The following is a 27626-nucleotide window of genomic DNA, read 5'->3' as shown; positions in this document are numbered from 1 at the left end:
CTCTATCGTAAAAGTTTTCTTATGTGGCATATTTACACTAATTAGACCTTTGTTTGAATTTGGCAACGTTTAAGTTCGATCTCTTCAAGTAATGCACCTGAAAATGTTGAATTCAGCTACCATCCGCAATAGACAGCTTAAAAAAAATATTGTTCAGGATGTTAGTTAAATGTTGCCTGGATGAGCTACGGCGTGTTCAGCTCAGTGTACAATGTGAAATAATAGAGGTTCCAGCAACTGTGCCATCAGTTTCACTGTAAGCAAAAGATGGACTCCTCAGTCAGTGATACATGCACGTCAATTTTCAAACACAGGTAGCCAGTGCGATTACGACGAGCTCTAGTGACGAGCAATTTTATTTTCGACAAGGTGAATACTTGAAGATCTTCTTGCCAAAAGTTATTATTATATGTTCAAAGTGTCGCGAGCACAGAAGAGGCAGAGAGATAAGACATTCGTCTGCTCTTCATTCCCCCCCCCCCCTCCCAATTGGACAATTTTCAACAATACGAGTCATAGGGCCACTCTGCCTACAAGCATGCAGCCTTTCTACAGCAATAGATCCTCTTTGAAACTGTCAGGGTGGCTTTCCCACAAACCTAGATGCCTAGAATAAGGAGGCAGCACTCACAATAAAGCAACACTTAAGTGTTAAAAGCATATTGCTAACTGCATGCGAAGTAATTTCCTGTAGTCTATGTACAAAACAAAACACACAAGAAGCACTCTTGTAACCCCGGTTGCCAATATGCAGTCCGCCATGTTTTGTGCTTGGTGCATTTCATGAAAGCTACCTTGCTGTTTATGAAAAGGGTCAATCGCAGTGTCATGAATGGGGCAGAGGACAAAGGCATACCCAGCCGTGAAAGAAGCTCTTGTCGTGCTTTCATTTTCTCTTCATGTGACATGGAAGCTAGACGTTCGAGGTTTTCAAAGTGCACGGCTTCATAATCGTCCTTTGACAGGGCCAAGCGGGATGTTGACACTGAAGGTGGCAAGTTTGGCACCTCATGCTGTTGACTTGTCGGGCTCTGCTTCTTCAACCTTAATGCAAAGAGGCTCTTGCGACCTTGCAATGCGACACCCTGCATTAAACATTGATGCAACAAACTATGCCATAAATGCTCAGAATGAAGGAATCACGCTGTATCTCTATGGAATACCAATCACCACAGTGAAAAATGGCACTAACAGTAGATTCAGTGGTGTAAACAAGGAAGCGTCACATCTGTGAGCCAAGAAGATTTTCTGAGAGGGCTACACAGATTCATGCAGTATTTTTTGTCTGTGCATCAGTAACCGGTCCTTAACTGGCTCTCTGGACGATGCTTGCCCATTTATATATATATATATATATATATATATATATATATATATATATATATATATATATATATATATCGTTTACATTTCTTCTCGTTCACACACGTAGATATGTGTGCGTGTGTGTGTGAACAAGAAGAAATGGAAACGAGGGGCCCAGTTTTTAATAAGAAGTCAACAAACAAGGACACCAAGAACAACATTAAGGAAATTGTACTTACTAATTGAATTAAAAAAATCATCAATTAATGGAAATGAAAATGGATGAAAAACCAATTGGCCGTAAATGGGGAATGATCCCACGTCTTCACATTACAGGTGTGATGCTCTTACCAATCGAGCTATCGCAGTGCAGTTTTCCCATCCACTTTCTGGAGTATTTATGTTTTACTACTAGAACGAACTCTGACAATGTTAGCCAGCACCACCACTCACAAACCCTGGAGGCAGATTTGGAACACAATTTCTGATGCAGGCGTCACAGGTAAGTGATCCTGTTGTGTGAAGGCAATTGGTCAATAAACCCAGACATGCTACCTGAAGGCATCAGTGTTGCCAGTTTCAAGACCCTCATTATGTAATGAATGAGAAGAAAGGGAACCAAGAAGCCTGATTTTTATTAATCACATCATAAGAAGTCACGAAACAATACCAAAGACAACATAGGGGAAAGTAGTTGTACTTACTAATTGAATTAAAGAAATTACAAATTAATGGAAATGAAAATGGATGAAAAAACAACTGGCCGCAGGTAGGGAACGATCCCACATCTTCGCATTACACGTGGTGCTCTTACTGATTGATCACACACACGCACATGCACACACACAGACCAAAAGTACTTGTATCTGGGCAAGTTGGTGTGTTATTGGCAGGAGTGTTTCCACTGAATAGAATTAAACTGAGTAAATAACAGCAAAGATATCCATAAAGCTATGTTTTTGAGAGGAGAATAATGAGGAAGAGTAAAATATGAAGAAATGAGGTACTGTAAATATAAAACTGCTATTACTGCCAATGTAAACACATCTGAAAAAAAAAAGAGAATAAGGTTTGCTTACCGAAACTCTCGTAGGCTCAGGAAATGGTGCTATTGTGGCCAATGGTGGCTTTATGAAATCTTTGTTAACACTGTGTTCCTGTATAAGCACAAAAAAATAATCCATTCATATTCTTATTAGCTTTGTTTGTGGGATCAATACACATACTAAATGACCAACCAAATGAAACTTAGCTTCAACATATTTTCATGTGGCCCTGCCCGCTGTCAGCACAACCATTACACATAGTGCAATAATCAGTCAGTTATCATAGGCTAATGCCAAATTAACTCTTTATGGTAACCACATTGAAAATGTTTTGTTCTTAGTGCTCAGCAACACAGGCATTATAATAAAGGCAAAAGGCTGGGCTAATTGCTTGTGGTTGAGTCTAGACACTCTTCTAGTGAAGAAAACGGAAAAAGCGAATAATAAAAAAGAGAACGAAAGAAACAAAGAAGAAGAAAACAATTTATGTGGTTTAATGTCTACACACAGGCTACGATAGATGTAGTGGGATCGCTACAGATTAATTTAGGACAAGCAAAGAGAGAACGACAGGACACATGCTAGGCTTTCAATGGCGGTTTATATATATATATATATATATATATATATATATATATATATATATATATATATATATATATATATATTTTTTTTTGCGGTAAACACATAAAAGGAAGGAGAAGGCAAACAAGTACAAAGAAGCCACTTGGGAGAAGTGAGCAATGAGACAACAAAAGGACTTCAATGTCTGCTGGCCTTGCCAGTGTGTGGCGTTAAGACAAGGAAAGACTAAATGGTGGCATTTTTTTACGAAGACTCATAACGGCAAAAGTGTAAGCGGCTGCCAAGGGCAGCACCAGGTGAAGGGGATGGTTGAATTGAATTGTGGGAGTTTAACGTCCTGAAAATGCACAATAGGTGTGAGGGTCACCATATCAAAGGGCTCTGATTAATTTTGACATCCTAGGGCTTTTTAATGTACCCCTGACATAGATGAATGAGCGGTGGTTGGCAGGGGGGCTTGAATCTATGAGAGGAGTAATTGGAGGGGGGGGGGGGGGGAGTTGAGTTATTGCAGCAGGATGTCTGAAGATGTTAAGACATCGAAGTGTGTCTGGAAAGCTGAAGGGCAGGGCTGACATTGGAAAGAGACCTTGCTTTTTTGTGTGTGCATGTACAAAGATGCAGGTTCTAGGGCAAAACCAAAGATCTAAACCAAGGCTCTTTGTGTGGCAGGAATGAAATTACTGGGGAATTGCAGCTCCATTTCAGATAATGAAACCGATAAGGAAGTGACGCACTTATTGTGTTCCATGTGAATATAGTACGTCTTGAGGATGACTGTTTTAATGTGAAAAAAAGAAAAACATGCAACAACACGAAGTTACACATTGTGATACACCTCAATCATCAAGGGGTGGTAAATGTTTTTGTGTTTCTTCTATTTGCACTGCTGCTCTAAATTATTCATGACATGAAACAGATCCACTGCATGCCAGTCATGTTAATGATTATGAGGATGATTAGGAATGAAACTGCGCGCGAAGTGTGGGTCATTGAAGGGCGAGCACAAAGCTACCGTTTGTCATGTACTATTGTGGCCTGTGCCGAACCAAGCACTCATAAGTAAATACAAGAAGCAAGATATATCAAATGTTCTTTTTAAATTGACACTTTCGCAGAAATTACGCGCTAAGGTGAACAAGAAAGAAATTAACACATTTAACGCGACATGTGTTACGGCCAACACATTAGTAAGCGCGATGGTTTTACATGCGCGTATACGAGATGATCTCTTACAACGACATCGCACAGCACGGACTCCACTTCCACATGGTCCACCTTAGTTGAGTTATCGCCAGCTGCCCCAGTGGCATTTGCCCCAGCAGCTAGTGGCGGCTTTCGGTTATAAACACCGATGGTTTCGTTTGGTTCGGCGACGGACGCCCTGGCTTTCAACTCGCAGATCGTCCGTTCTGTTCGTACCAGCTGCACCGATGGTTTTTCGCCACTTTTCAGAAACTCGTCTTGCATCTGCATCAGTTCTTCGTCGGTCTCGCCCCGTTTGGGACGACGCACTGAGAGGGCATCCATCCTCTGGGGGCTGAGCGCGAAGAGAATGCCACAACTTTCAAGACTTTCACAACACAAAGTACCCTACAGTGTGCAGCATAAACATTCTTTCCTTGCTTAACACAGTGAGATGTGGACCTCCGCTCATGACAGGAACAATAACGCTCGTTCATAAAATTCGGAAAAATCTAACTGCTGTTTCAAACCCCTGTCCATTCGCCACACGTGTATTTACGTTTTGCGCGCGTTAAGAACCCCACTTTATGAAAAGAACCCCTGTCTACTGTTATTTACCGCGTTTCAAAAGTACCATTGGTAAATATTGATCACGTGACCCTATATTCGGTAAAAAAAGATTGTAAGCATGTTTTGTCAGCCCACATCTACAAACAGCTGTTCGTTTCAGTAATTTTTCTATTTTAGCTACGGACTGTAATACTTGGCGCAAATTGTATTCGCAAACTTTTCTGCAGCCTGCCTCAAGCAACAACGCCTCTCAAGTGGTGTGATTCAAAACAAATGACTCGCGTAGGCCGGCTCGTAGGCAGCCAAGACAAGACAGCGGGAAACTCGTTTCGCTTGTTATGCCGCTTTTGTGCTAAAATCATAGAATAAAGCTAAAATTGTGTTGTTAAATCAGCCGCTTCGTCCTAACTCGGGTCTTTTGTGTCCTTATGAAGCTATGAACCTCGTTAAGTTCGAAGACGTGCTTAACGGCGAAATAGGAAGGTACGTCAAGATCGTTGGATGGTAAGTACTACTTGAGACGAGCAGATATTTTCGGACATGTCGCGGTTTCGAAAGATGTCCAGATGTTTATGTCAGCTACGTACCTATACATGCATCTGCCAAGCTGCTTGCACTTGGTTTTCATAATTTACCTTGGGTGTCCCGGAATATTACAGATTGTCGCAGTTGTCCACGTTTTCTATGATGTGTCCAGTGATTTAGTAGGTGCGCGCTTGATACTCGCTTTGCCATTCTACTGCTGGCGATATTGCGAGATAAATAGAGATAAATGCGAGACACAAAAGTAGCATCTGTTTAGGTTCTTTACGGACCTCTTAGCCCCTCCTTCCAAGCATGATATGCGCTTGACATCCTTGACACATGTGGACACACTTGTGCCGCTTAGAGAATTAATGTATGGATTTATACTGAGTTCAACTGCGAGGCAGGAAACGGCACAGTATGGCACAGAGGTGCAGCTAGAAATCTAAGATTCTGTAGCAGGGAAGTTGGACTGTTCTGCTAAAGAAAAACAATTCAAGTCGCTCGCAAGGCAACCTGACATTGAGTGGGTGCGTTAGTCAAGAACGGCGGGTGGTGATTACGACTTGCATGTAAAATTTAGCGTTCTTTTATAATTTATGCCTTGCAGCAAATCCCCCAGAAGAAAAAGAAAGGGGGGGGGGGGGTGGTCACTTGTGCTTTTTATCTTTTGTCTCTATAGAAGTGAAGCTTTTGTTCTTCAGCTGACTTTAAGAACATCTTTAAAGAGAAAAAGCACAGGTTGAGCGAGCAGCCGCTTCAGATATTCTTGAAAATTTATTTTTATGGTAGAGAATAAAGCAGCACGTGTTTTGGTGCCAAGAGCATGATAAACATTTTGATTTCAATCAAAATGGAATAAACATATTTCGGTACTCCATGCACTGTCCCAGAATGTGGGCTGATTTTCGGTGTTTTGTGTCCAGATTTTATTAATGTACCAGTGCAGGTTTTCCCAATTCTAGATATGAGCAGCTTTGTCACACAGGAATCTTAATCATTTCTTTATGTTCGCTATTGATGTTCTTGTAGCACTTAGGAGGAGCTATTGCATTGTACTAAATATCTGTCGTATGCTTTCATCAGCAGTGAAATTGTTAAAATTAAATTGTGGGGTTTTACATGCCAAAACCACTATCTGATTATGAGGCACGTCGTAGTGGGGGACTCTGGAGATTTGGACCACCTGGGGCTCTTTAATGTGCACCTAAATCTTAGTACACAGATGTTTTTGCATTTCTCCGCCGTGGCTAGGATTCGATAATGCGACCTCGTGCTTAGCAGCCCTACACCATGGCCATTAAAACTGTGGTGGGTAAATGGTGAAATTGTACTTGACTTGGGCATGTCATAAGTCCTAATTATGTCTGCAGCCTCATGCAAGAAGTTCAGCATTGAGCTAAGCATCTGTGACAAGGCACTGAAAAGATCAATTGACTGTTATATTCATCCTTTTGTGAAATAATAATAATAAAAAAATGAAGGTGTGTGAGAGCCTTAGTGCAGTCTATACCTGAGTGGCTACATATATAGTCTTTTAATCTACACATTTTGCAGTGTCGTGGAATTTGATGACCACCAATTTGTGGCTGTTGTTGAAGATGCCAGGCGGAACAAACTTCCAGTTCGCCTGCTGCCCACGGAGATGTGCCTGGACATTCACAGGTTTCAGACGTTCATCTTCAATGGCATCATAGCACAGAGATATGAGAATGAAGACGGTAAGGCGCCTTCCGCTGTGTGAAGAAATGCCACCAAATTGAGAACTGCGTCTATCCTGCCGATATCATTTCCTTCTGCCCTTATTCCATTCAATGTCACAACAAAATTGAGAAGTGCTTGTGCTGTAGGACAGTGTCAAAACTTGTTGTTTCGCTTTCTGATCAATAGAGCGCCAGAACTATTCATTAAACAATATCAAGTTCCCCTCGTCTTTTCTGTTTTCCTAGCAATACCTTTCTTTTCCCATTCCTTGAATAAATTGTTCAGGTAGAACTGCTTCTGACCCACTGTAGTGGCTATGGCATCGCACTGCTAATTCTGAGGTCATGGGATCAAATCCTGCCCACGGCATCCACATTTTGATGGAGGCAAAATGCAAAAGCACCTTTGTGATGCACATTAGACGCATGTTAAATATCCCTAGGTGGTCGAAATTAATCCATAGTCCCCCACTGCGATGTGCCTCATAGTCATATTGTGGTTTTGGCATGTAAAACCCCAGAATTTAATTTTTTAGAACTGCTTTTGAATGGCCAATGTATCTTTTTAGATTATTATTTTAGTTATTGTTCTAATTGATAAGACATTAATTAGGCAGATTGTAAAGAATCATAAGACACGTCAGAAGGCGATGTTCCCAGCAAGGTACACACCTTTACTTTTTTCAGCAAGTAGAGGAAGTCTGCAAAATATGAAAAACTTCATGTGAATGTGCACAGGGTATCAGTACCATCAGAGAGTCTCAGTGGGAAAGCAAGCTATTCATCTGTTACTGGGCCTAGCGATGGCATGTTTTTTCCATGATGGCCGAACAGCTCTTGGAAATCGTTACGTGTCAAGATCAAGCAAATGCGCTGCCCGGAACGGTGAGCCCGAGATGAACAACTTGCTTTTCCTTTGAGACGGTTTGATGGCATTTCTATTCTCACTCGCATGGTATCTTTCGTTTTCTCATGGGCTTTCACTATTTGCCAGAAAAAGTAAACAAGCAATGTGTACTTTGCTGGAAAGACCTCCTTTTGACATCTCTTATGATTCTCTGCAACTGCCTAATTGACATGTTGACAATTGGAACATCAGTTAGTCAAATAATTACTTTTAATTAAATAATAAGCTATGTCAGGGATGAAAATATTACTGGCAGTTTCTCAGCAACACTCTAAACAACAAGAACCCAGCCTTATTCATGTGTAATGATCCATGATTTTTTAAAAACTTGGTGGATGATGCACACTGTATAGCATGGGGGTAGGCAAAACTAATGGGTTGCGCACCCATTGGCATGCACTGTGGGTAGCAATTCAGCTAGCAGGCATTAGTGTATGAATGGTGCAATAAATGTTCTTTTGATTGTTCTCACTACTGTGTTGTCATTCCTTTGTCCCAAGAGCACATGTGAGATCCCCACAGCAGATAGAATGACTCTGCATGCGTCTCAACCAAGTGTGTCTTGATTCTAAACCTTTAATCAAATTTTATTTGTTAATGTACTGTGGGCACAACTACTCATCATCAATAAGAACACATTATTTAATGGTATGCAGTGAATAATTTATGGTAAAGCTCTTTGCACCAGGGTTTTCGCTGGTAAAGCTGCTAAACGTTGTGTAGTGTACGGTAGTGTGACAACAAAAAATGTATGCATAAATGCTGCATGCTCAGAATTTGATATTGTATTGTGTGAAGGATGTGAGAATTCACACATCATGGTTTGTGTTTAGCAGCAGGTATATACTATCAGCATGCCACTCTTTGTTAGGACTGTGCTGAACTGTATACAGTTTGAAAGAATGTAAGTTTGGGCATGTTGCTATTCCATTTTAGCTTTTATGTCGTTCTCAACTGTCCGTGTCATGAGAAGCCAACAAACAAAGACGCCAAAGAAAACAGGGGAAATTACTCGCACTTACTGACTGAATTTTAAAAAAATGATAAATTAGTGGCAATGAAAGTGGATGAAAAAACAACTTGCCTCAGATGGGGAACGATCTTACGTCTTCACCTTACGCGTGTGACATTTGTGCACTAAAATCTAAAATTTATACAGCCGTCAGAGTTATTCTAGGGGCTTTACCAGGGTTCCACCTGTACATACCTGTGTGTTTTAGAGATTAAAAAAATAATAGGGATTTATTTGTTTGTTAATTCTTTATTGCTTGGTTGATTAAGTGTTTAAGCAACACCAAATTTGTCAAAGTGTCTGTTATGTACGCAATGTGATATAACACTAGAGGCCTGCTCTCGGGAAAGCAGCACCACACAGCTGAAAGTGGTTTAAAATGGGAAATACTCCGAGCTGTTGCTGAAATTTAGCACTGTTCTCCGTCATTAGAAGTGACATTATCTATCGTTCCGAACAGGATAAAATAAATCTGGAGCCTTTGCAAGCACCATAACCATGTTAAAGAAGCACATGAAATGCTCACTTCTAATTACTCTATTCCTGTCTTTTGCAGAGCGCTGTCTACAAGTTCTGAACTTTACGCAAGTTAACTCTGGATTGAACATGAAAGAATTCGAGGACGTACAAAGGCTCAGGGGAGAGGTGTTAGAAGAGTGTATTGCAGTGAACTCCAAGGTTGCAAATGAAGTGCTATTGGATCTCAGTGACAAAGTGGAATTTATGGTTGAGGACTGGGATGAGTGCCTCGAAGTGGTTGTCAACCACACTGACAGAGACAGGCAGTTCCCGATGGACGAGAACAGTGTGTCCTTGGAGGAGTTTGTCTCTGGAAGCTGCGATGACCATCGTGTGAAGTGCTTGAGGCCTCTGCCGTTCATCTATGAGGACCTGGTAAAACAAGTGTTCCAGGCAGTCGGGGAAGAGCGGTATATATCACTGGTTATCAAGCGGTTCCTTGACAGGCTTGTGGGCTGTTAGAAGCACATGTAAACTCGAATATGTTTCTCTTTTGAGCATTGTGCAAGTGGCAACCCGACATAAGTGATTCTGTCTTTCAAATTGCCATCTGTTGTCCCTTTACACAATTTGGGAACACATGATGTTAAGTTTGTGTCTATAATAACGTAATATATAGTGTTTATAAGATGTATAGAATCTAGAAGGGAGGATGGGCTAAGTGCTGTTTTTCTTGTGTTTAACATCATAAACAAATTTGATACACTATGTTCCAGTTTGCTATAGAGGTCCATTAGTCTTAAGGGGTGTGGGCCCCAAAGTGAGAGTGCAAGTGAAAGACCATGTTGAAATCACAATGTGGCAAATGGGAAAATGATAAGAATCTGTCCAGCTAGCCCCTAACACGTTTGTGCTTAATTTGTTTGCGATAGTATTATTACCACATCTGCTTATTTTCCATGTGAACCTAAACATCTTACCAGCAAATGTTGCTCAGTGGTAACCGTTTGTAACTAACAAAAACAGTGCAAGCATTCAGTATTTATGCACAAGAACAACATGTATATAAACTGTGTACTTGTTGGCTATTGCCATTTTCACTGTTATAAGCAAGAACTGCATTGCTGCAATTGTGTTGCAAAGTAAATAGGCACGTGGCCACATTTTACCTTTTCTGATACTGCATGTCAATGGAGGACCTTTCTAAAGTATACATTAACCTACTTAAATATACTTCTCTGCTATTCTCAAGCTGGAATCTTGAATTATAAAATGTGCGTATAATATGTAACATGTAACCTGAATCTTCAACATATAATTTTATAATGTTCATTTGTTTATATTGTATTTATCTGAATGCCAGCTAATTTCCAGATGTGCATTTATTTACTCACTTTTCAACGTCATTGTAAAGATACTTTCATTACATTGAATTATACATACATCTGTGTAATGAGTGTAACAAGTTGAAACTACATTGTTGGCATTTAGCATAATAAAAAATGCATAGGTTTTGACATACATAAATTGTTTAGTGTAAATATCCCAGTGACAACAATGGCGTCCTGTGGACATCCTATAGACATACTCTGCCAGGACATGAATATCCTAGGGATGACCCTCACACGATCGTTTGGCTGGGTAACTCTGGAAAAAAATGGATAATACCCGTGTCACACGGGCGTTTGGAAGGCCTTCCATGTCTCCGAAATAAATTTTATTCGAAGAGAGCATCTCGCATGCTAGCGGTGTTCGCTAAAATAATAGAGAAGGAAAAAAGATGAGCATGTTTTCTTTACAGCAGTTTTCATCCCGCCACGCGCGCAGATTGCGCGGTTTTGCACGCGCACGCATGCAGCCTGCGCAACGTGCGCACACGTTACTTTTTTCAGTTTTTTTTTCTTGTATGATCGTTTAGCAGCGCCTTGACTGCTTGTGCGAGCTGGCGCAACAGCTGTGACGCACAATAGGAAAAAGTTCCGTTATGTTTTTCCATTGATCGAATGCGCACTGCAGAAAGACGGCGATTAACTGACTCGCGCGATGGGGGGGGGGGGGGGGCGTTTCTAGCGGATTCGATTGATACATTAGCGGCGTTAAATGAAATAAACTTCGAAGAGAAATAACGCTCGTATCTTGCGGGATAGAGAAAAGCGAGGTTTTGCTCAAAACGGGTTCGGCTGGTCGCACGATCGGTCCCCTTTCGCAAGGTTGCGCAAGCGATATGACAAGCGACCGCGCGAGCAAGCGAGTATGCGCATAAAGAACCAACAAGCAAAACAACGCGCCTGCACTCCCGCTGAAACCGGCGCTCTCCTGTCTACCCTGTCTGGCCACCACAAGCAGTCGGCCAACATGGCAGATCAGGCACCGAGTAAATCTGATATAACGACGATTTTTAAACGACTCCGGTCAATACCAGCGAACAAGGTGAGTCGAATAAACCAAAGACGCGCAATGGGCGGATTCGAGGTCCCACAAATATGACTTGCTGCTCGAGCCGCCGTCTTTGCTGGCGCCTTGTGACGCCTCTGTCGCGGTCTGTGCTCTCTCGAGTGTCATCATTTTCGCTTGGGCTCGGGAAGAACACGTCGCACAGCGACCGCCGCGACTATCCTACGCGTCGCTTTGAGTGTCCTGTTCTCGAGACAGCTGTGTCTGGTCTTATGAAAGGCTCGACGCTTAACCCGTTTTCGTTATTCTCAACGGTAGCGTCGGTGGCGTCCGGTTACCATATGCTTATCCGGCTAAGATTGAGTGTGTCGCGTAGATCTGTGTCATCTGGCGCTGCGCGGCAGCAGTCGGCTTTCGCGTACTTGTGTGCAGCCGTATAACGCCCGGCGTTTCTGTGCTATCCGAGAGCGCCGCGTTAATATCTCGAGCCGCTTTTCTGTGTCAAATTCCAGGCGTAACCTTGGGCGGGTACTTTCTGTTTGCCGGAAAACCCTCCGGGACACTTTTAACTCGTTCTTCTATCGAGCGCTAGATTTCCATACTATTTTGTCGTTTGCGGTAAACTGCTATCACTGTCTGCTAGGTTGATGTTTTGTACTTCGCCACCGCCGTTCAAACATGCGTCGAACATGAAGCTGTCATCTGTGTCAAGGTGATTAATAAGAAAGGGTGGGGGGGGGGAGGGGAATCATAATTCACTGGTCATAGACCAAACTGACGACACATATTTGTAATTGGTCTGTCTTGAACAAAATGGTCACACTGTACGATATGATGTGCCTTAACCATGGCAATATTCAATCGTTTTTCACTGGTTGAGTAAAAATGAAGCAGCAAACGCAATTACTGTCTGCAACTGATTCACTACACATTGTTGCAAACTTGGACGTACTTATCTGAGACAGAAAGCGGTGAAATATTTTACATTTAAAAGAATGGTTAACTAGGCAAGGTGATACTGGGCCATAATTAACGCCAGCACAATAAACAGGACGGAAGAAAGATGCACTATGGACAATGATAGCTGCTACACTGTTCAATGCTCCGGATCGAGTTTGTGCGAGCTCAAAAGCACCAGTTGTCGTTAGTGGTTCCAAAGCACATATCAAAATATGCAATAAAATTGTAATATAAACTCCTTTTCTTGAACAAACTATTATCTTCTTTGACATTGTGGTTAAGGCTATTATTGTATGCTGATCGTCTGCAACTTTCAAAACTGCAAGGCCAACAATTGGGATCGAGAGGCTTGATCGTAAATGTCTGGATCTGGGCAGCTTTCTTGTATGCGTTATAAAAGCAGAAATTCGGTTTTGCCTCACGCGATTGGCCTAGGCTGCGATATTGGCGCAGCCTGGACAATCATGCGAGGTGAAACTGAACGTCGGCTTTTCGAACATGTACAAGATAGTGGGCCTGGTTCGAGCAAGTTCATGGTTGAAAGTGGCTGTACCGTGTAGCAGCACTTGATCTGGATTGAGCTAAATTCGAGTTGGGCCCGATTGTGACTGAAAGTGACTTTGTAACACTGGTACTAAACAGCTTCAAGGCCGTGCCAGCTACTAGTAGTCAACTACCATCCATTACTGCTGCTATGCTGGCATAAGGAGAAATGGCATGGTAGGATGTACCTCTAGCAGTCTACTCTTGCAAGAACTTTCAATCCCATCTGAGTTGATGTAGATTGAATTCAATGCAGATAAAGCGCCACTTAGCATTCATTTTCAAGCACATTCAATCAATTTATATTGCTGATCGTAGTCGGGCTTCTTTGAGCAGGCTCAACTATTTAAACACAGGTTTAGGTCAGTTAGCATTGGCAGTTTATGTGCAACAGCAGTGTTAAAGGATGCATATAGATGCATTAGCATGCTCAGATGCTTGTACGGGTCAGCCAGATTGGACACTTTTGCTGTATTCAGTGAACTCTGTGCTAGCTGTGATTGCATGCTGATACCAAAGATGATACAGTCAGATGGCAGTTTTAATGGATTAAAGCTGACATACAAAATTTTTCAGGCAAAGTGGAAGAAATTACTACTTTTCTCAGATCTGTAATGATAGTAGCAAGTCATTTAGATAAAGGTATATGGAAAGCCCTCCCATGGCCAAGGTTGCTCATCAATCATGTACTTGCACCTTATGGTTAGCCAGCTGTATGCTCAGGTTATCACGTAGCTTAAGGTTAATCAGTGTTGAATACAGGCCAACCCCAATGTCATGAATTCAGTATTTATTCAAAATATATCTGCCATGATTGAATTAAATACAGTATGTAATTATAGCAGCAGAGGAAACTACGAGAAAGATAAACATGCATTTTCTGCTGAGAAGAGGGGTTTCATAGATTGCAGTGTAAAGAAAATATATGGGGAATAACTTCAAGACATATGAATGCTCTTTCTTCAGTCCAGATGTAAGGAGTGCTGAAGTGCACAGATTGGTACAATACTTAGGACTATCCCCTTGATAATTTCGATATGTTAAATCAATTGACAGTTGTTAACAGATTTACTCATGAACGTCTGCAACTTATTTATGGTAGAAAATTTCAGGTTTGTCCTTAGTGCCATTATTACATCATGATCTTGAAAAAAAGATTTGTTTTGCATGTGTAGCGTGACACGAATTTAGACATAGACTTGGATCAACACAATAGAACAGCAGAGGCTCACATCTGCAAAACTGTCAGCTGAACAGAAAGAAAACAACAAAAATGACAGGTGAGTGATGGTTGTAGAGCTGATGCAAGTCATTCTTCTGCCTGAGATATGCACTCTTGAAGCACATTACAGCTAGAATCCTAATTGTACCAAATGAAGAGTTTATACACAGCAAGGCAAGCAATCAGAAAAAGGGATTACAAGATAGCAGTTGGCTGGCAGGCTTTAGTTGGTGTCAGATCAGTTCTCCTAAAAAAATGAGTGTTGTAAAAAATGAGAGAAACATGCACGCCTTTACTGTAAGTGCAAACCCTCATAGGTATTTTCAATAGAGAGCTTGTAAATACTGTACTTCAGTCCTTAATCATCATCACCATTAGCCATGGAGGAAGGAAAGCATAGGAGAGGCCCTGGCTAGCACGGACGTATTGGAGAATGTGTGGCGGAAGCCACATGCTGTGTTTCTCGAAGGACCACTGGGACTGGAACCACGCTCCTGAAGCTCTTGCTGCTGCTCTAGGCCTCTGAAAAATGAGGTAGCTTTTTTTGGCACATGTCTTTCTCGCAGCAGATTCTGGTCATGAGACAGCCTGACTTTGGAGCGTGGTGTGTAAGCTTGAAAGTTGCGTTTTGGGTCTGTGAGTCGTCAGCAACAGACACACTCAAGCAATCGTGATGTGGGTCTTTATCGTTGTTTTCAACAAGCCACGGAAAAGCACAGGAGCGTGTCTGCTTCACTAAAACTGTTGCAGAAGTTTCGTAGGCTCTGTTCTGACGCGCGTCAGCAGCACACACTACTGACGGCTCATAGCAATGCAAGTTCAAGGCTCCCATCTATCTGCTCCGGCGAGCTGATTGGAGGTGCCACAAGAGATGGCGCACCAACATGGCTGCATTTCTGGCTTCAAAAACGGGATGTCAAGGCCTCTCCTATTTTGTTTCTTGCCTCCATATCATTAGCGGAGTTTAGCGTACCATAGTCATAATGGGTGCTGCACCGCAAGGATCCCAGTTTGTGCTATCACACAGTTTAAGCTGATTCAAGGGCAAATGAGATTTCCGATTACTTCTTTCCTGAGTCAGCCGAACCCATCCAATGTTTGCAAACTGAGGGGGGATGGCTCACAATTATTATGAAAAATACTTTTCTTTTTGGTCAAAGTGATTGATTGATTGATTGACAAGTGTTAGACAGACAGGTAAATGAAGGGTTATCTTGGCAACCCATCTAATGTATGCTGTAGTTATAGCTGAAATAGTATATCTTTCCTCACAGTGTGATACACTGTATGCAGTTTGCCCTACAGATGGGGTTTGGCAAGGATGCGAATAGGGACTGTTGGTCTTTTTCTGGTATGATGCACTTGTAGCAATTTTGTGGGTAAATGTGTGTCTGCATGCAAAGAACTACGGAATTTACAGAACATATCTATAGCACTCAAAACTGCTAACAAGCATTATATTGTCATGTTGTGACTGAAGAATAAGACACTGGCAAAGGTGTGAGTTAAGAACTGTTTACTTGTGAGTTTGTGCACAGGAAGACAAGTAACACTCAAAGCGCAACGATAGCAATGAGCACAATTGTCAGCAATTTAGATCTGATCTATGGCTCAAGTGTGCTGGCTATTTATACATGACTCATCATGCACTCCAGCGCAATCACTGGTGCTCATGTTCATTCAAAAATGTACATCAATATTCGCATTGCACCTGCAATCTCATTACACAAAATTATTTTGTGTAGAATTGGCGGCAGCATTGTTCCGATACATGTAGGCATGTCTTGCGCTAGGCGATAAATTTGTAATAGTGGTAGGGCGGTAAAAAACAATCCCTGGAAAAAGCCAAACATGTCAATGTATGTTTTGCCGGTGCCTTCGGCAAACAAAATCTGCAACTGAATTCAAATTTGGTGGAAATGGAAAGGGGTGAGGTGGAGGCCTGTTAGGACTGCTGTGCAGCCAAAGTTTAAGGTACCTAGATTTATTACATACAGAGACTTCCATTGCCTGTCTGCTGTGCAGGTGTGCTTTGATTGCGGTGCCAAGAACCCAACGTGGGCCAGCGTCACCTATGGCGTGTTCATCTGCATGGACTGCTCGGCAGTGCATCGTTCCTTGGGGGTGCACTTGTCCTTTGTGCGATCCACCCAGCTTGACACCAACTGGACATGGCTGCAGATACGCGCCATGCAAGTGGGTGGCAATGCCAATGCGGTGAGTTGCCTCCTTTTGCTCTTGGCTATGTGGGCCCCTATGTGTGGCTCATCTTGGTCTATCTATTGTTTTTGTGGTGGTACTATGGGGTTCTCACCCGTGCTCTTTGGACAAAGGAACGACAACACGGTAGTGCAAGGGCATTTATTGTGCCTTCTATACACCAATGCTTGCTAGCCGAATTGCTATATGCAAAACATCCCAATGGGCGCGTGACCAATCAAGGAAGCCCAACTCACCACGACCATATAGCGAGCGAGTACGTTCGCCCCATGCTGGGCCCCAACGCTTGGTCGTTTGTGCGTATGGTCATGCGAACTGGCGCGTTCAAATGAGGATTGTGAGACGGTCTCGCAGAAGCATGGATTGGCGCACGCGCGGAACATCTGTGCTGCTTGTCGACCCCGAGCCAAAGAGGAAAAGCCTACTCCCTGTTGCGCCCGACTAACCCCGCCGTTAGGTGGCGCTAGCAGCGCAACACTCGCGCCATCTCTCATGCTACCCTGCAAGCAGACTGACTGCCGCCGTAAAGCCATGCGGCGAAGCCGGGTTACTGGAGACGGGAGCTATGTGGGAAAACAGCATATCAGGGGACGCGTGAGAGTCGCGCATCCCACAGCACTAACTACCTCGCTATAACTTCCAGCCTAACTAAGTTCACTGCAGGTTAAAAGCCTGTCCCAGAGATGTTGATCACACCTGTGCTATTAGCCAAATCCACACTACCTACAAATTTCTAAATGTCATGACCCCATTTAGTTCCCTACTGTTCTCGATTGCGTTTTCCTTTCATTGCCACACATACTGTTGCTGTAACATGCCACTGGTTGTCCCCGAGTAGCCCTTTTAAGGCATCTTCACCTGCCTGTTCTAGTATTGCATGTTGCCAGGTTGTTTGTCCCTAGTGATAGCCTTTCCAGAAATTCATAGCACTTTCCGTTATGCAACAGCTCTGACTGTCGCCTTAGTTAGGTGCGCTATTGCTGAGGGCAACAAAAGGTTCAATGGTTCATGCCACTTGACCAGGAGCAGCTGCTGTGGCGAATCCAACACTGTCTTGGCTCGGTTTCTCTATGCCTGTGCATTTGCTCGGAGGTGGGCATTTGCTCCATGCCCTGTCGGAGGTGGACGATCGGAATTTGCTAAAGGTATACAGACCCTTCAGGCGCGATTTCCTCTTAACGTAAGTCTTTTCTTAGCATGAAACAAGCGCTGCAATGTTTCTGGAATGGTATTTTGACAGTCCACATTGACATAATATTTGTCGTTAGTGTGGCTTTCATTGTGAGATTAGACTGCTGCACTGTAGGAAATTGTACATGTTTTCTGGGGTTCCTTTACGTCGCTTTGGTAGCCTTCAGTTTAAGAATGTTCTCCATTCAGTAGCACACAGGACACGTCACTGTCCAGCCAGTGAATCCTTGCATGCATCAGCATTGGTAACAACAAGCATGGGCCTGTGAATGTTTAACCCCTTGTGCTGAAGCCCAAGTTTGCACCATACCTTCAAAGATTAGTCCTATGCGTCCAGCCAGGAAACCATTCCATGGCTTTGCTCACCAGAAACACACTTCTCAACTCGTTTCAGCTTGATTAGTTGACATTCAGCACTTTAATAGAATGTAATATTAATTTATTGATTTTATATGTCTTTGTTATATATACTTCTATCCTCTCATCCACTTAAAGCTACCAATGTGTTTGCTGTATTCAGAAATGTGGTATTTGTGAAATTCCTTTTAGTTTCACGGTGATATTCACAGTTTTCCTTGTGTCCCGGCTACATTGTCCACATTGTACATGGGTATCAGCCACTGACTCTCACTGGGTCATGTGTGCAGGTGTCATTCTTCCAGCAACACAGCTGTACCAGCTCAGATGCGCAGCAGAAGTACAACAGCCGTGCTGCACAACTCTACCGGGAGAAGCTCCACCAGCAGGCTGCCACGGCAATGCGCATCTACGGGACCAATGTGTGTACTGCTGTTGCTCACTGTGCTTAATTAAAGGGGCGCTAAACGGCAATGATAATTTAGATGGGTAAACTGCAGTTCTGAAATACCAAAAGAAAGGTCAGTCTTGAGGCAACAATAAGGTTGGCAGGCCAAGAAAGATGGCAAAAATGAAAACATCTGGCAGATTTACTTTGGAAGTTTTCACATTATCTCTTTGTGAGGTTATGTCTTTGACAGTATTGTCTTGTGACTACTTAAGTGTTTATAAGGAAGAACTGCAGTAGTGTTCAGTGTGAGCTGCAGCACAGCATCCTTGGTTGAAGGGGCTCCTGTATGGCCCGGCAGCGGCTACGTACTAAAGATTGGTCTAATAAATAAATACGAGTTAAGGAAACGGTGTTTAGTTCTCTTATATATGTATGTAGGTGCCGCCGTGCATTCTTGGGGCCCCTTTGATCATGGGCACTGTGTTGCAGCTCATATTAAATGTGACTGCACATTACATTCTTAAGGAAGTAGTGGTAGAAAAAATTTGTATCTAGTTTTTTATGCTTTAATATATAGCTGCCAACTCAGTAACACTGGTAAGAAATCAGAATTCCTGGAATGCACAACAAATTATTAATGTTATCATTTAATGCAACCAATTTAAAAAGTTGCGCAACTAAGCCCGAGGGTGCGGGACTTAATCCTGGCCATGACAGCCGCATTTCGATGGAGGCGAAATGCAAGAATGCCTCTGTACCATGCATTGGGCGCACGTTAAAGAAAAGCAGGTGGTCAAAATTAATCCAGAGTCCCCACTACAGCATATAATCATGTTGTAGTTTTGGCATGTAAAATTCCAGAATTTAAGTTTTAGTTCAAAACATGTGCTATAATCAGAGCAGTCTTGTGTCGATTGTGCTGATAACAGTGCCTTGTTACATCACGCAAATTGGAGGTCGTGTCAATCAATCAATTAATCAATCAATCAATCAATCAATCAATCAATCAATCAATCAATCAATAAATCAATCAATCAATCAATCAATCAATCAATGTTATTATTATTAGACATTAATACAGTTACAAAAAGAAAATGTAATACAGAAGGAGGTCCCAAAGTAAAAACTGTCAGGGGGACCTCCTGTTATAGCATGTATAAAATATAGAATATAGGATTAGCAATGAAGGTAAGAACAGCGTGAAAATACAATCAACATATTAGAAGCAATTACTGAAACATCTGGTAGTTGAAGATCATACAGAAATGGTCAAGAATAATTCTATATTGAAATACACATGAAAGTACGTACATTACAGTAATTGAATAGGAGTGTGTAATGATTATGTAACAGCAGTGCGCAATCCAACAGTGCAACAAAACTAATTTACAAACGGCTAATAATCTATGAACATGAAATGAGAAAAACAATAAAACATGGCTACATAGTAATGAATGTATACACACATGCATACATACATACATACACATGTACACACATATATATATACATACACATTTTGCAGGCTGCTCTGCTGCTGTGCCCTTCTCACCTCCTTTCCCGCTATGGCATTTTTTGGCAAGACGATCACGGTGGGGTGGCAATGACAGCCCCACCTGTGTGTCCATGATATCAAGTGGCTGCAACCTTTGATTTTTGTTACTTGTTGAGGGTGTCTTATTAACAGCTTCCAGCTGCACTACATTTGATGGGTGTTTTGAATTGGTTGCAATAAAAGATACAATTCATGGTTTGTTTCCCATTTGAGCAATTGAAGTTCATACCACCTTTATGGAGTCAGCAGTTGTGTAAAAAAAAAAAGAAAAAAAGAAAGAGAATTTTGTGTCAGCACTTTGTTAAAGAACCAGCATCTCTAACTGGCAAGTTTAGACCTTTCTCACTGCAAGAATGGCCGGAATAGTTTGAAATCTATGATGCCACATTGACATGCTGGCTCTGTTCTGTGGTTTAGTTGCAATAGGCAAGAAATGTTTGGTCTTCATTTTCCTAACGAGTGATCAATCCTCCAACCAAGAAATGCAAGAGTTTGTGTCATTTGTGCACTTAGGGTCTATACAAGGCACCTTAGGCAGTGGCAAGCATGTCAGACGTACAAAACTCTACAGGCATTGCATGTGCATCTTGAGTGTCTTTTATGCGTTGCTTATGTTTGATGACATTTGAAATTATTATGACCTGCTTCGTCCATTCATATTGTTTATCATTTTTGTGCCATATCACTTGATTTTAATTCGTATATAGCATACTGTAGAATCTTGATAAACGGAAATTGCCTAAATGAGTTGAACTGCCTCTTAAACAGAACACCATCCTCACGGTTGGTTGTTCTTGTATTCATGCAATTGTATTCAGCTTTGTCTATAAGTGAATGGAACTCCTGATAAACAGAACCAATTTCTCTGGTCCCTTGAGGTTCCGTTTAAAGAGAGTCCACTGTATGTACATACATTTCACAACTCTGGTAGTGTTGTGCTTTTTGGAGTCAGCCAAATCAGCGTTTGTGTGAATAAATAGACAAACAAATATTACTTGTTCCAGCCTCTGATGGATCACCATGAGAATGCACCAGAAAGCCCCGACTTCAAGGAGGAGCATGACTTTTTCCGGGAGCACGAGGAAGCCTTGGCGGCCCAGGCAAGCAGTGCCCAACAGCAAATGTGCGAGCCAGGCGCCTTGTTCCAGCCACCACCAACCGAGCCCATCCAGGTGACTCCATCCCTGGCTGGCTCGGCCCTCGTTGGCTCTTCAACACCCTCATCTTCTTCAGCCCGGAAGCCCCAGCGGAAGCCAGGAAAGGGCCTTGGAGCGCAGAAGGTATTTTTTTAGGGTGTAAAGATGGTATCTCGCTTAACTGCCTTCTTTAGCTTCAGCATATCTATGGTGAGGATGTAGAGCAGGAAATTCTTTTGTAGCAGTAGTACTTATTGTGTGAGCAAAGAGAAGGTGAGGGAGATCCTGAACTTCATGTCTCACTTTATAGTGAACAGATCTCCGGCATGATGTGAAACAGCACTACATTCATCGTAAGATGAACTGTGCTGTCCTCATTTCTTACGGTCTTCAAGTCTGAACTTTGCTTTTCTAGTTGAAATCGACACCTAAGCTTTACTGCGGCCAAGAATGGGAGGCAGAGAGGGAAATGGATAAGTAGGAGGTATGAGGTAAACACGTGTACCTTAATGTGCATATACTTTAGCGCCCTTTCTGCTTTCTTTCTAGTCCTCGTCTTGTCTTACGCTATCATACTCATAACAAACATATGATAATAGCACCTAAGTACAAGCATGTAATATTAAAATAAAGGAGCACATGCGCATGCATCCACACACACAGAGAATTTCACCTGAGAAGCTCAGATAATGCGGCTGCAAATCACTGACCATCGGCACTTGAAGGAAAGTTCGATCACTGGCTCCTCCATGAGCAGGTGACCATAATTCCATGTGGAGAAAGGTATGGACAAAGGCTAGAAAGGAAGTGAAACTTGTTCGCCAGCATGACCGGTATTTCGAGCATTGGGTTTATAGAGAATTTTAGCCCTTGCACTCAAGAAACAAGTGATTTGGAATGGGTTGCTTTTATGCGAATGCTACTAAGGCTCTATTTTTTGTGCAATAACAGGTTGCTGTGTTTCGATGAAATGCACTACCGGATGGCAGACATTTGCTATGTTAGCTTCAGCCTGACGTAATAATATTTACATGAGATGCAACATAAAAAAAAGTGGAGGACGCTTAAGCTTTGCCTTTATGTGTAGAATACGATAGCATTCAGAGAGATCCCTGACTGCTTCTCGCTCTTCCCAGCAATTGCAGCTTATGTAACCATAATGTTTACCGGAAAACGCTGGCAGCAAACGCTATGCGCAAAAGCAAGCTTTCTGGTAGAAAATCGGGCTCTTGCGTGGGCCGATCTCGGAGGTAGTGCACAGTCACGCAAAAAAACTTGCATCATTTGCAGATTTCTGTTATTGTTTTGCAATTTTAATATTTCAATCTGAGATCTACCATATAAAGCATGCACTGTCAGTGTTCTCTTTCATGACATTTGTTTGTGGGTTCTCGTGCTCAAAATTCCAAGGAATAACTTTGTCAAAAATGTAAGACAAGGTATGCACAACTTTAGTGATAGAATGATGTGGGAATATAACCTGCATATACTGCATGTCGTATGGCAAGGTGTGGCATATACACATACCTAAATATATACGGGAAATTTTTCTCACGGGGGCGCTGGCACCGGGCTGACATTGGATACGGACATTATTGCTTTAAAATATAACTTAATTTTGATAGGTAAGAAACACATTTAATTATGATTGTGGTGGAAGTTGTAAAAGCATGCTTTTGAAGCTATTGTACTGCTGTCTTTTATGTGGGTAAACTTTGTTTTAAAGTTGATTTTCAGGCTGCTGTACTGGCATTTTTTTCCCTCTGTCCATGCTGTCATACTGTCCAGCAGATTTTGCTTGTTCTATGCATGTTTGAAGGAGGGGGTCACAGTGTTCCTTTGGCTGGTCTGATGTTTGCTTATTATCTATAACTGCTGCTAAAAATGATGGCCATAATGTCACTTTCAGCACCTGCAGTCACTTCTGGTGCTTGCAGTATGCAATAGCATGGCCTTTGAGATTAGTGCCCGTTACTCTGATGGAGCTGTGTTACTCTGATGGAGCCGTCACAGGAGGGTGCAATGTGGGCAATGCCTAGACTTACTTATTGGGGGGAGAGAGCATTTCGTTGCTAAACTGTTGTATGTGAGTACACAGTGCACATGCTGTTTCTGCACTGCTTTTGAACGGGGGCTCATGTGACTGAACAATGATCAAGAGGACATTATGTCAATGCCCAAGCAGCCTTGTTGAAAAGGTGTGTTTCTGCCAATGGGTAAATTTAAGCTCTGTATGCTGCGCATGTGCAGGTCAGCGCCAACTTTCAGGACATTGAGCGTGAAGCACAGAAGGCGGATGAGATGCGTGCGGCCAGTGCGAGCCAAGCCAGTGCCAATCAGGCAGCTTCGAGCGTGGATGCAGAGGAGGCTGCAAGACAGCTTGCCTCGATGCGGCTGGCTTACAGAGACCTGGACAAGGACATACGCAACAAGCAGGTGAGTAAGTTGCGCAATGCCGCACTGTAAAACCTTGTTAATTTAACCCATATTAATTCGAAAAATCAGATAATTCGGACTCATCCTCTGGTCCTGGCAGGGATATGCATTGTCCATTCTGAGAAATCCATTCTGAGAAAACAGGCCTTAAAGTTTAACACACATTTTTATTTGAAAGCTCCTATGGAGCTTCTAATTAGCTCTTGCGGCTCCAGGCTCCTTGCGACTCAAGGTGTTGCATTCTCAACTGGCAACAGCCGACAGCGCAGTTCCGCCGCTGCGTCTACAAAGTCGGCTCTTGCTGCGGAACATTGGAAGTTCGATGCTTGTACAAGTCGCATATCGCGCTTCTGCCTGCCGAACATCTGCACTGTCTTGGGCTTCGTTGCTGGCATTGCGGGCACCAAAGAACTAGAAAAAAAAAAATAGACCTGAGAAAATAATCTAAAACATAGTGCAAGGCGATGAGCAGCTCGCAAGCAAACGTCTGTTGAGGCGTACGGAGCAAGGGGCAACAACGATGGGAGCGTAGTGGGCGTGGCAGGTGCGGCACCGAAGGGAGCAGCAGCTGCCGCTGCCGCCCGCGCAGCAGCCAATGGCAGGCGCACTTTAGCTCGCGGGATTTGAATGCGCTGCTCCGGCCAATCAGCACTCCACATCGCATCACTGAAAAATGCCATTAGCGCATCAACCACACCGACAATTCCCTTTTGCAAAGCAGCAAAACAGAGACAAAGAATTCATGGTCAAAACGACACCAAGATGGCACGGGCAGGCCGCATGGGCCAGGAATGGCGTGCAGAACATTTGACTTCATTTCGGCATTTGCGCATGTTCTGTGGGCCGTGGTGGCCTCAAAAATAGCATTTTTTTTAACTTTGCAGTTGAATTAGGTGCTGATAATTACAGAACAGCTAGTTTATGAGACATACACCCCAAAAATATTGTTTTTCAAAAACTGACTTTTTTGTGATTTTTCAATTTTCAAGGGCTGCATCCCCCCTTAATGCAATCAAACTATCTTTAATTCAGACGTATTTGGCCGCACATTGGTTCATTCAAACAACTCTCAGAGTTCAGTGAGGGTGGAGCGCCACAAATGTCCAACGCAAAAGAGCGAAAATGGTGCTAGCGGTGGAGCCCGCATCGCCATAGTCATCACTGGAAATTGTATGTAAATGACAGCTGCACCAGAACGTTCTGTTTCTATTTGTGCCTTTAAAGCCCTTATTCTTGCACATACCCCCACGCACAACACCATGTTGGCTACGTGCCTTTATAAGTGTGTAGTCGCCATCCATGGTGGTGTTGATAGCGAGAGCGATTTTGTCTGCAGTGGTTGCAGCAAATGGTACTTTTGTTTTGACTCTGTGCGCATCCGCCGCATGCCTTCAAGACTATGTAGTTGCCATGTATGACAGTGTCGATAGTGAATGCGGTTTCATCCATAGTTGTTGCAGCAAATGGTAGTTTTGTTTTGACTCGATGCATGTGTCAGCTGTGTGCCTTCAGAACTGCAAGATCGCCATTCATATTGTGTTGATAGAGGCCGCAATTTTGTTCGCAGTTGTTGCAGCAAACAGTAGTTTCGCTTTGACTCAGTGCAGTGCTGTCGAGAATAAAGAGCACCAGCTACATTGCAATAAACAGACTATCTGTTGGCAGCCAGCTCACTGGTGAAAAATAATCGGGATGTGCTTGCAGTAGTGAAAAGCGTATCTTAGACTGAAGCCGCGCATCGAGGCCATGCAGTGAAAGAAGTGATGAGTTCTTCACTACTGCGACTGTTAATCAGTCACGAGGTGACGAGAAATGCAGCTTCCATTCCATTCCATTCCTTTATTTCAGCATTCAACATTACATGTACAAATGCTAGGACAGGAGCAAAAAAGCCGCTATATTAAGCGGCTTGACAAAGGCCCCTGCCCCTACAATATTTGGCAGCAGACAGTTTGGGAACACTTTTTACGCAAGAATACACGGGTACATAAAATATATCTTCAAGAACATGTCTAAGGGAATGATAACATGCGTTTTTGAAAACACACTATAACCAACATTTTTTTTTTTTTACCAGCAATACATGCCTTCTCTTAACAGAAAAATACAGATTTATGTAACGTGGTAAAACAATACATTTTTCCAATTACATAACAATATATAAAAGCACTTTCACATACAAGACAAATACAAAAACAATTCTATACTTAAGTTACAACCAACAAAAGGAAATGAAAATACAACATACTCTAATCACATGCAGTCGCACGGCTAATAAAATATTCCTTCAAAATTCTACGTGAAACAGTCTTAAGATCTATGTTTTCTTTTTCAAGACTGTTCATTAATACCGATATGCGGTACGGTAGTCTGTCCTTACCATGATTAGTTCGTGAAAAAGGTACGGCCCAAGTTTCTCGCTCCCGAATGTCGTAGTTGAGTTGATGAGGTTTGCTTAGATTGCAAAGACCAGTAAATCCCGAGTGGCCTCGTTTTACGCTTTCTTTATATTTCATAGCAAGATTAAATTGATAGTTGCAATGAAATGGAAGAACATGCGGACCGAACGCACCGCTTTTGAGAAGAATATAATATTTGCTGATTCATTCATTAAATAAAAGCTTGTTGACAAAGTAAGCATTTGTTTATTGTTTTCTTGATACCCTCGATCATTTGACATCCGGTTAGTTCTGACATTTATTTTAGTCCCGTGAAATCCGAACTTACGAGGTTTTACAGTGCTTACATGAATGTGTAAGACGACATGCATGTTTTTTTTTTTGGGGAGGTGGATTTACCAGTCTGGGTTGTGGGTGCATGTGGGTTAGCTCAACCGTCAGGCAACTGAGCTGTGCAGAAAATCCATCTTTTCGAAGTTGTAGGGTGACTGGCATCAACTTATTCACGAAATTGTGCTAAATTAGCATCTTTTTATAGTGTTTAGTGCAGAAACTTTGGACAGAAGTTGAGACACACACAAGTGCTTCTCTGTGTCTCAAGTTTCTGCACTAAGCACTAGAAAAAGATGCTTTATCGACAAGGCCGAAACTCAGCATAAATTAGCAGTGGTGACATTGAAAGCGATGTTAGCATACCTAATAAAATTTTTAGATGCACATTCCTTTTGATTAAAAAAACCACAAAACTGGAAAAAGATGACCACTGGCAGTGGGTGATGGAATGAAAAATAATATTAACATAAAGAGCTAGGAACACAACAGTATACAAAGAGATCAGATGTGTAGATCATATTTTAGCTGAGATTAAAAGGTAGAAGTGAAATTAAGCAGGTTATGTAAAGTCTAGAGCAGATAACGGGTGGTCTGTTACAATAACGAAATGGCAGTTCCAAGGGAAAAGGAAAGCAGTTGAAAACGGCTGAGGAATTGGCGGTGGGATGAAATTGCAAGCATAGTGTGATATTAGCTCATTCAAGATATAAGTAATTGGAGGTGTTGGTGGATGCCTTCATCATGCAGGCGATGTAAGTCAGCTGATGATGTGATACTGATTGTGGTCCCCTTCAACCAGGTCGATCCTCGCAAGGCACAGCAGATGGAGCGACTAGGCATGGGCCTGGGCGGTAGCGGCCGTGCCGCAGTATCGCACTCGGCACTCGCAGACATGCGCACCATCGCGCAAGAGACGCCTCAGACCGCTGGCGGAGACCGATCAAGCCACGATTTTCTGAGTGGCACAGGCTTCTTCTCTTCGGGTGGCTCGCGAGGTGGTGGCTACGGCAGCAGCGCTGGTGACAGCCTGTTCGATGATGGGCCATCCTCACGGCCAGTCCCGTCGTCACTTTCCTCCTGGGACACTGTCACTACTTCTCCAGACAGAGACGAAAGGTGAGCCTTGCAAAGTGACAGTGGACAACTTAAAATGTTGTTCTTTAAGCAAATGTGAACACACGTGCAGGCAGGG

At 42.6% G+C, this 27626-nt stretch overlaps 3 protein-coding genes across 5 annotated transcripts in view; 2 read left to right on the top strand and 1 right to left on the bottom strand.

Annotated features, from left to right (window-relative positions):
• Window positions 1-4818, bottom strand: part of LOC139050936 (RNA polymerase II-associated protein 1) — a 39704-nt gene extending 34886 nt beyond the window's left edge. Inside the window, exons 1-3 of the mRNA XM_070527807.1 lie at window positions 4173-4818; window positions 2385-2462; window positions 857-1085 (exon numbers count right to left, since the gene is read on the bottom strand). Coding sequence (XP_070383908.1) covers window positions 857-1085; window positions 2385-2462; window positions 4173-4466 — 601 coding nt within the window. The 5' untranslated portion in view covers window positions 4467-4818. The remainder of the gene's footprint in view (window positions 1-856; window positions 1086-2384; window positions 2463-4172) is intronic.
• A 164-nt stretch (window positions 4819-4982) lies between these two features.
• LOC139050939 (uncharacterized) lies at window positions 4983-10824 on the top strand. 2 transcript variants are annotated; one of them, XM_070527816.1, is made up of 3 exons: window positions 4983-5174; window positions 6774-6937; window positions 9395-10824. In XM_070527816.1, exons 1-3 carry the CDS (start codon window positions 5128-5130, stop codon window positions 9817-9819), a joined length of 636 nt encoding a protein of 211 aa, XP_070383917.1. In that variant the 5' UTR covers window positions 4983-5127; the 3' UTR covers window positions 9820-10824. The 2 variants fall into 2 exon arrangements, with proteins under 2 accessions (XP_070383917.1, XP_070383916.1); XM_070527815.1 differs by having other exon boundaries at window positions 4983-5195.
• A 622-nt stretch (window positions 10825-11446) lies between these two features.
• The window catches only part of ArfGAP3 (ADP-ribosylation factor GTPase activating protein 3), a 35828-nt gene continuing 19648 nt past the window's right edge, over window positions 11447-27626 (top strand). For both annotated transcript variants that reach the window (XM_070527506.1, XM_070527507.1), the window contains exons 1-6: window positions 11447-11727; window positions 16442-16633; window positions 18475-18606; window positions 21135-21410; window positions 23517-23702; window positions 27234-27550. In XM_070527506.1, the coding sequence (XP_070383607.1) occupies window positions 11551-11727; window positions 16442-16633; window positions 18475-18606; window positions 21135-21410; window positions 23517-23702; window positions 27234-27550 (1280 nt within the window). In that variant the 5' untranslated portion in view covers window positions 11447-11550. The remainder of the gene's footprint in view (window positions 11728-16441; window positions 16634-18474; window positions 18607-21134; window positions 21411-23516; window positions 23703-27233; window positions 27551-27626) is intronic.

The sequence above is a fragment of the Dermacentor albipictus genome, chromosome 10, assembly GCF_038994185.2.
Source record: "Dermacentor albipictus isolate Rhodes 1998 colony chromosome 10, USDA_Dalb.pri_finalv2, whole genome shotgun sequence".
NCBI classification, from domain to species: Eukaryota; Metazoa; Arthropoda; class Arachnida; order Ixodida; family Ixodidae; genus Dermacentor; species Dermacentor albipictus.
Note: the sequence above shows the minus strand (reverse complement) of the source record. Positions and strands in the feature narration are given on the sequence as shown.

Excerpts from the sequence above, each read along its gene's own strand:
- LOC139050939 (XM_070527815.1), top strand. The coding sequence starts at position 5,128 with ATGAACCTCGTTAAGTTCGAAGACGTGCTTAACGGCGAAATAGGAAGG. Across the intron at positions 5,196-6,773 it reads TACGTCAAGATCGTTGGATG|TGTCGTGGAATTTGATGACC; the intron begins GTAAGTACTACT and ends CACATTTTGCAG. Across the intron at positions 6,938-9,394 it reads GAGATATGAGAATGAAGACG|AGCGCTGTCTACAAGTTCTG; the intron begins GTAAGGCGCCTT and ends TGTCTTTTGCAG.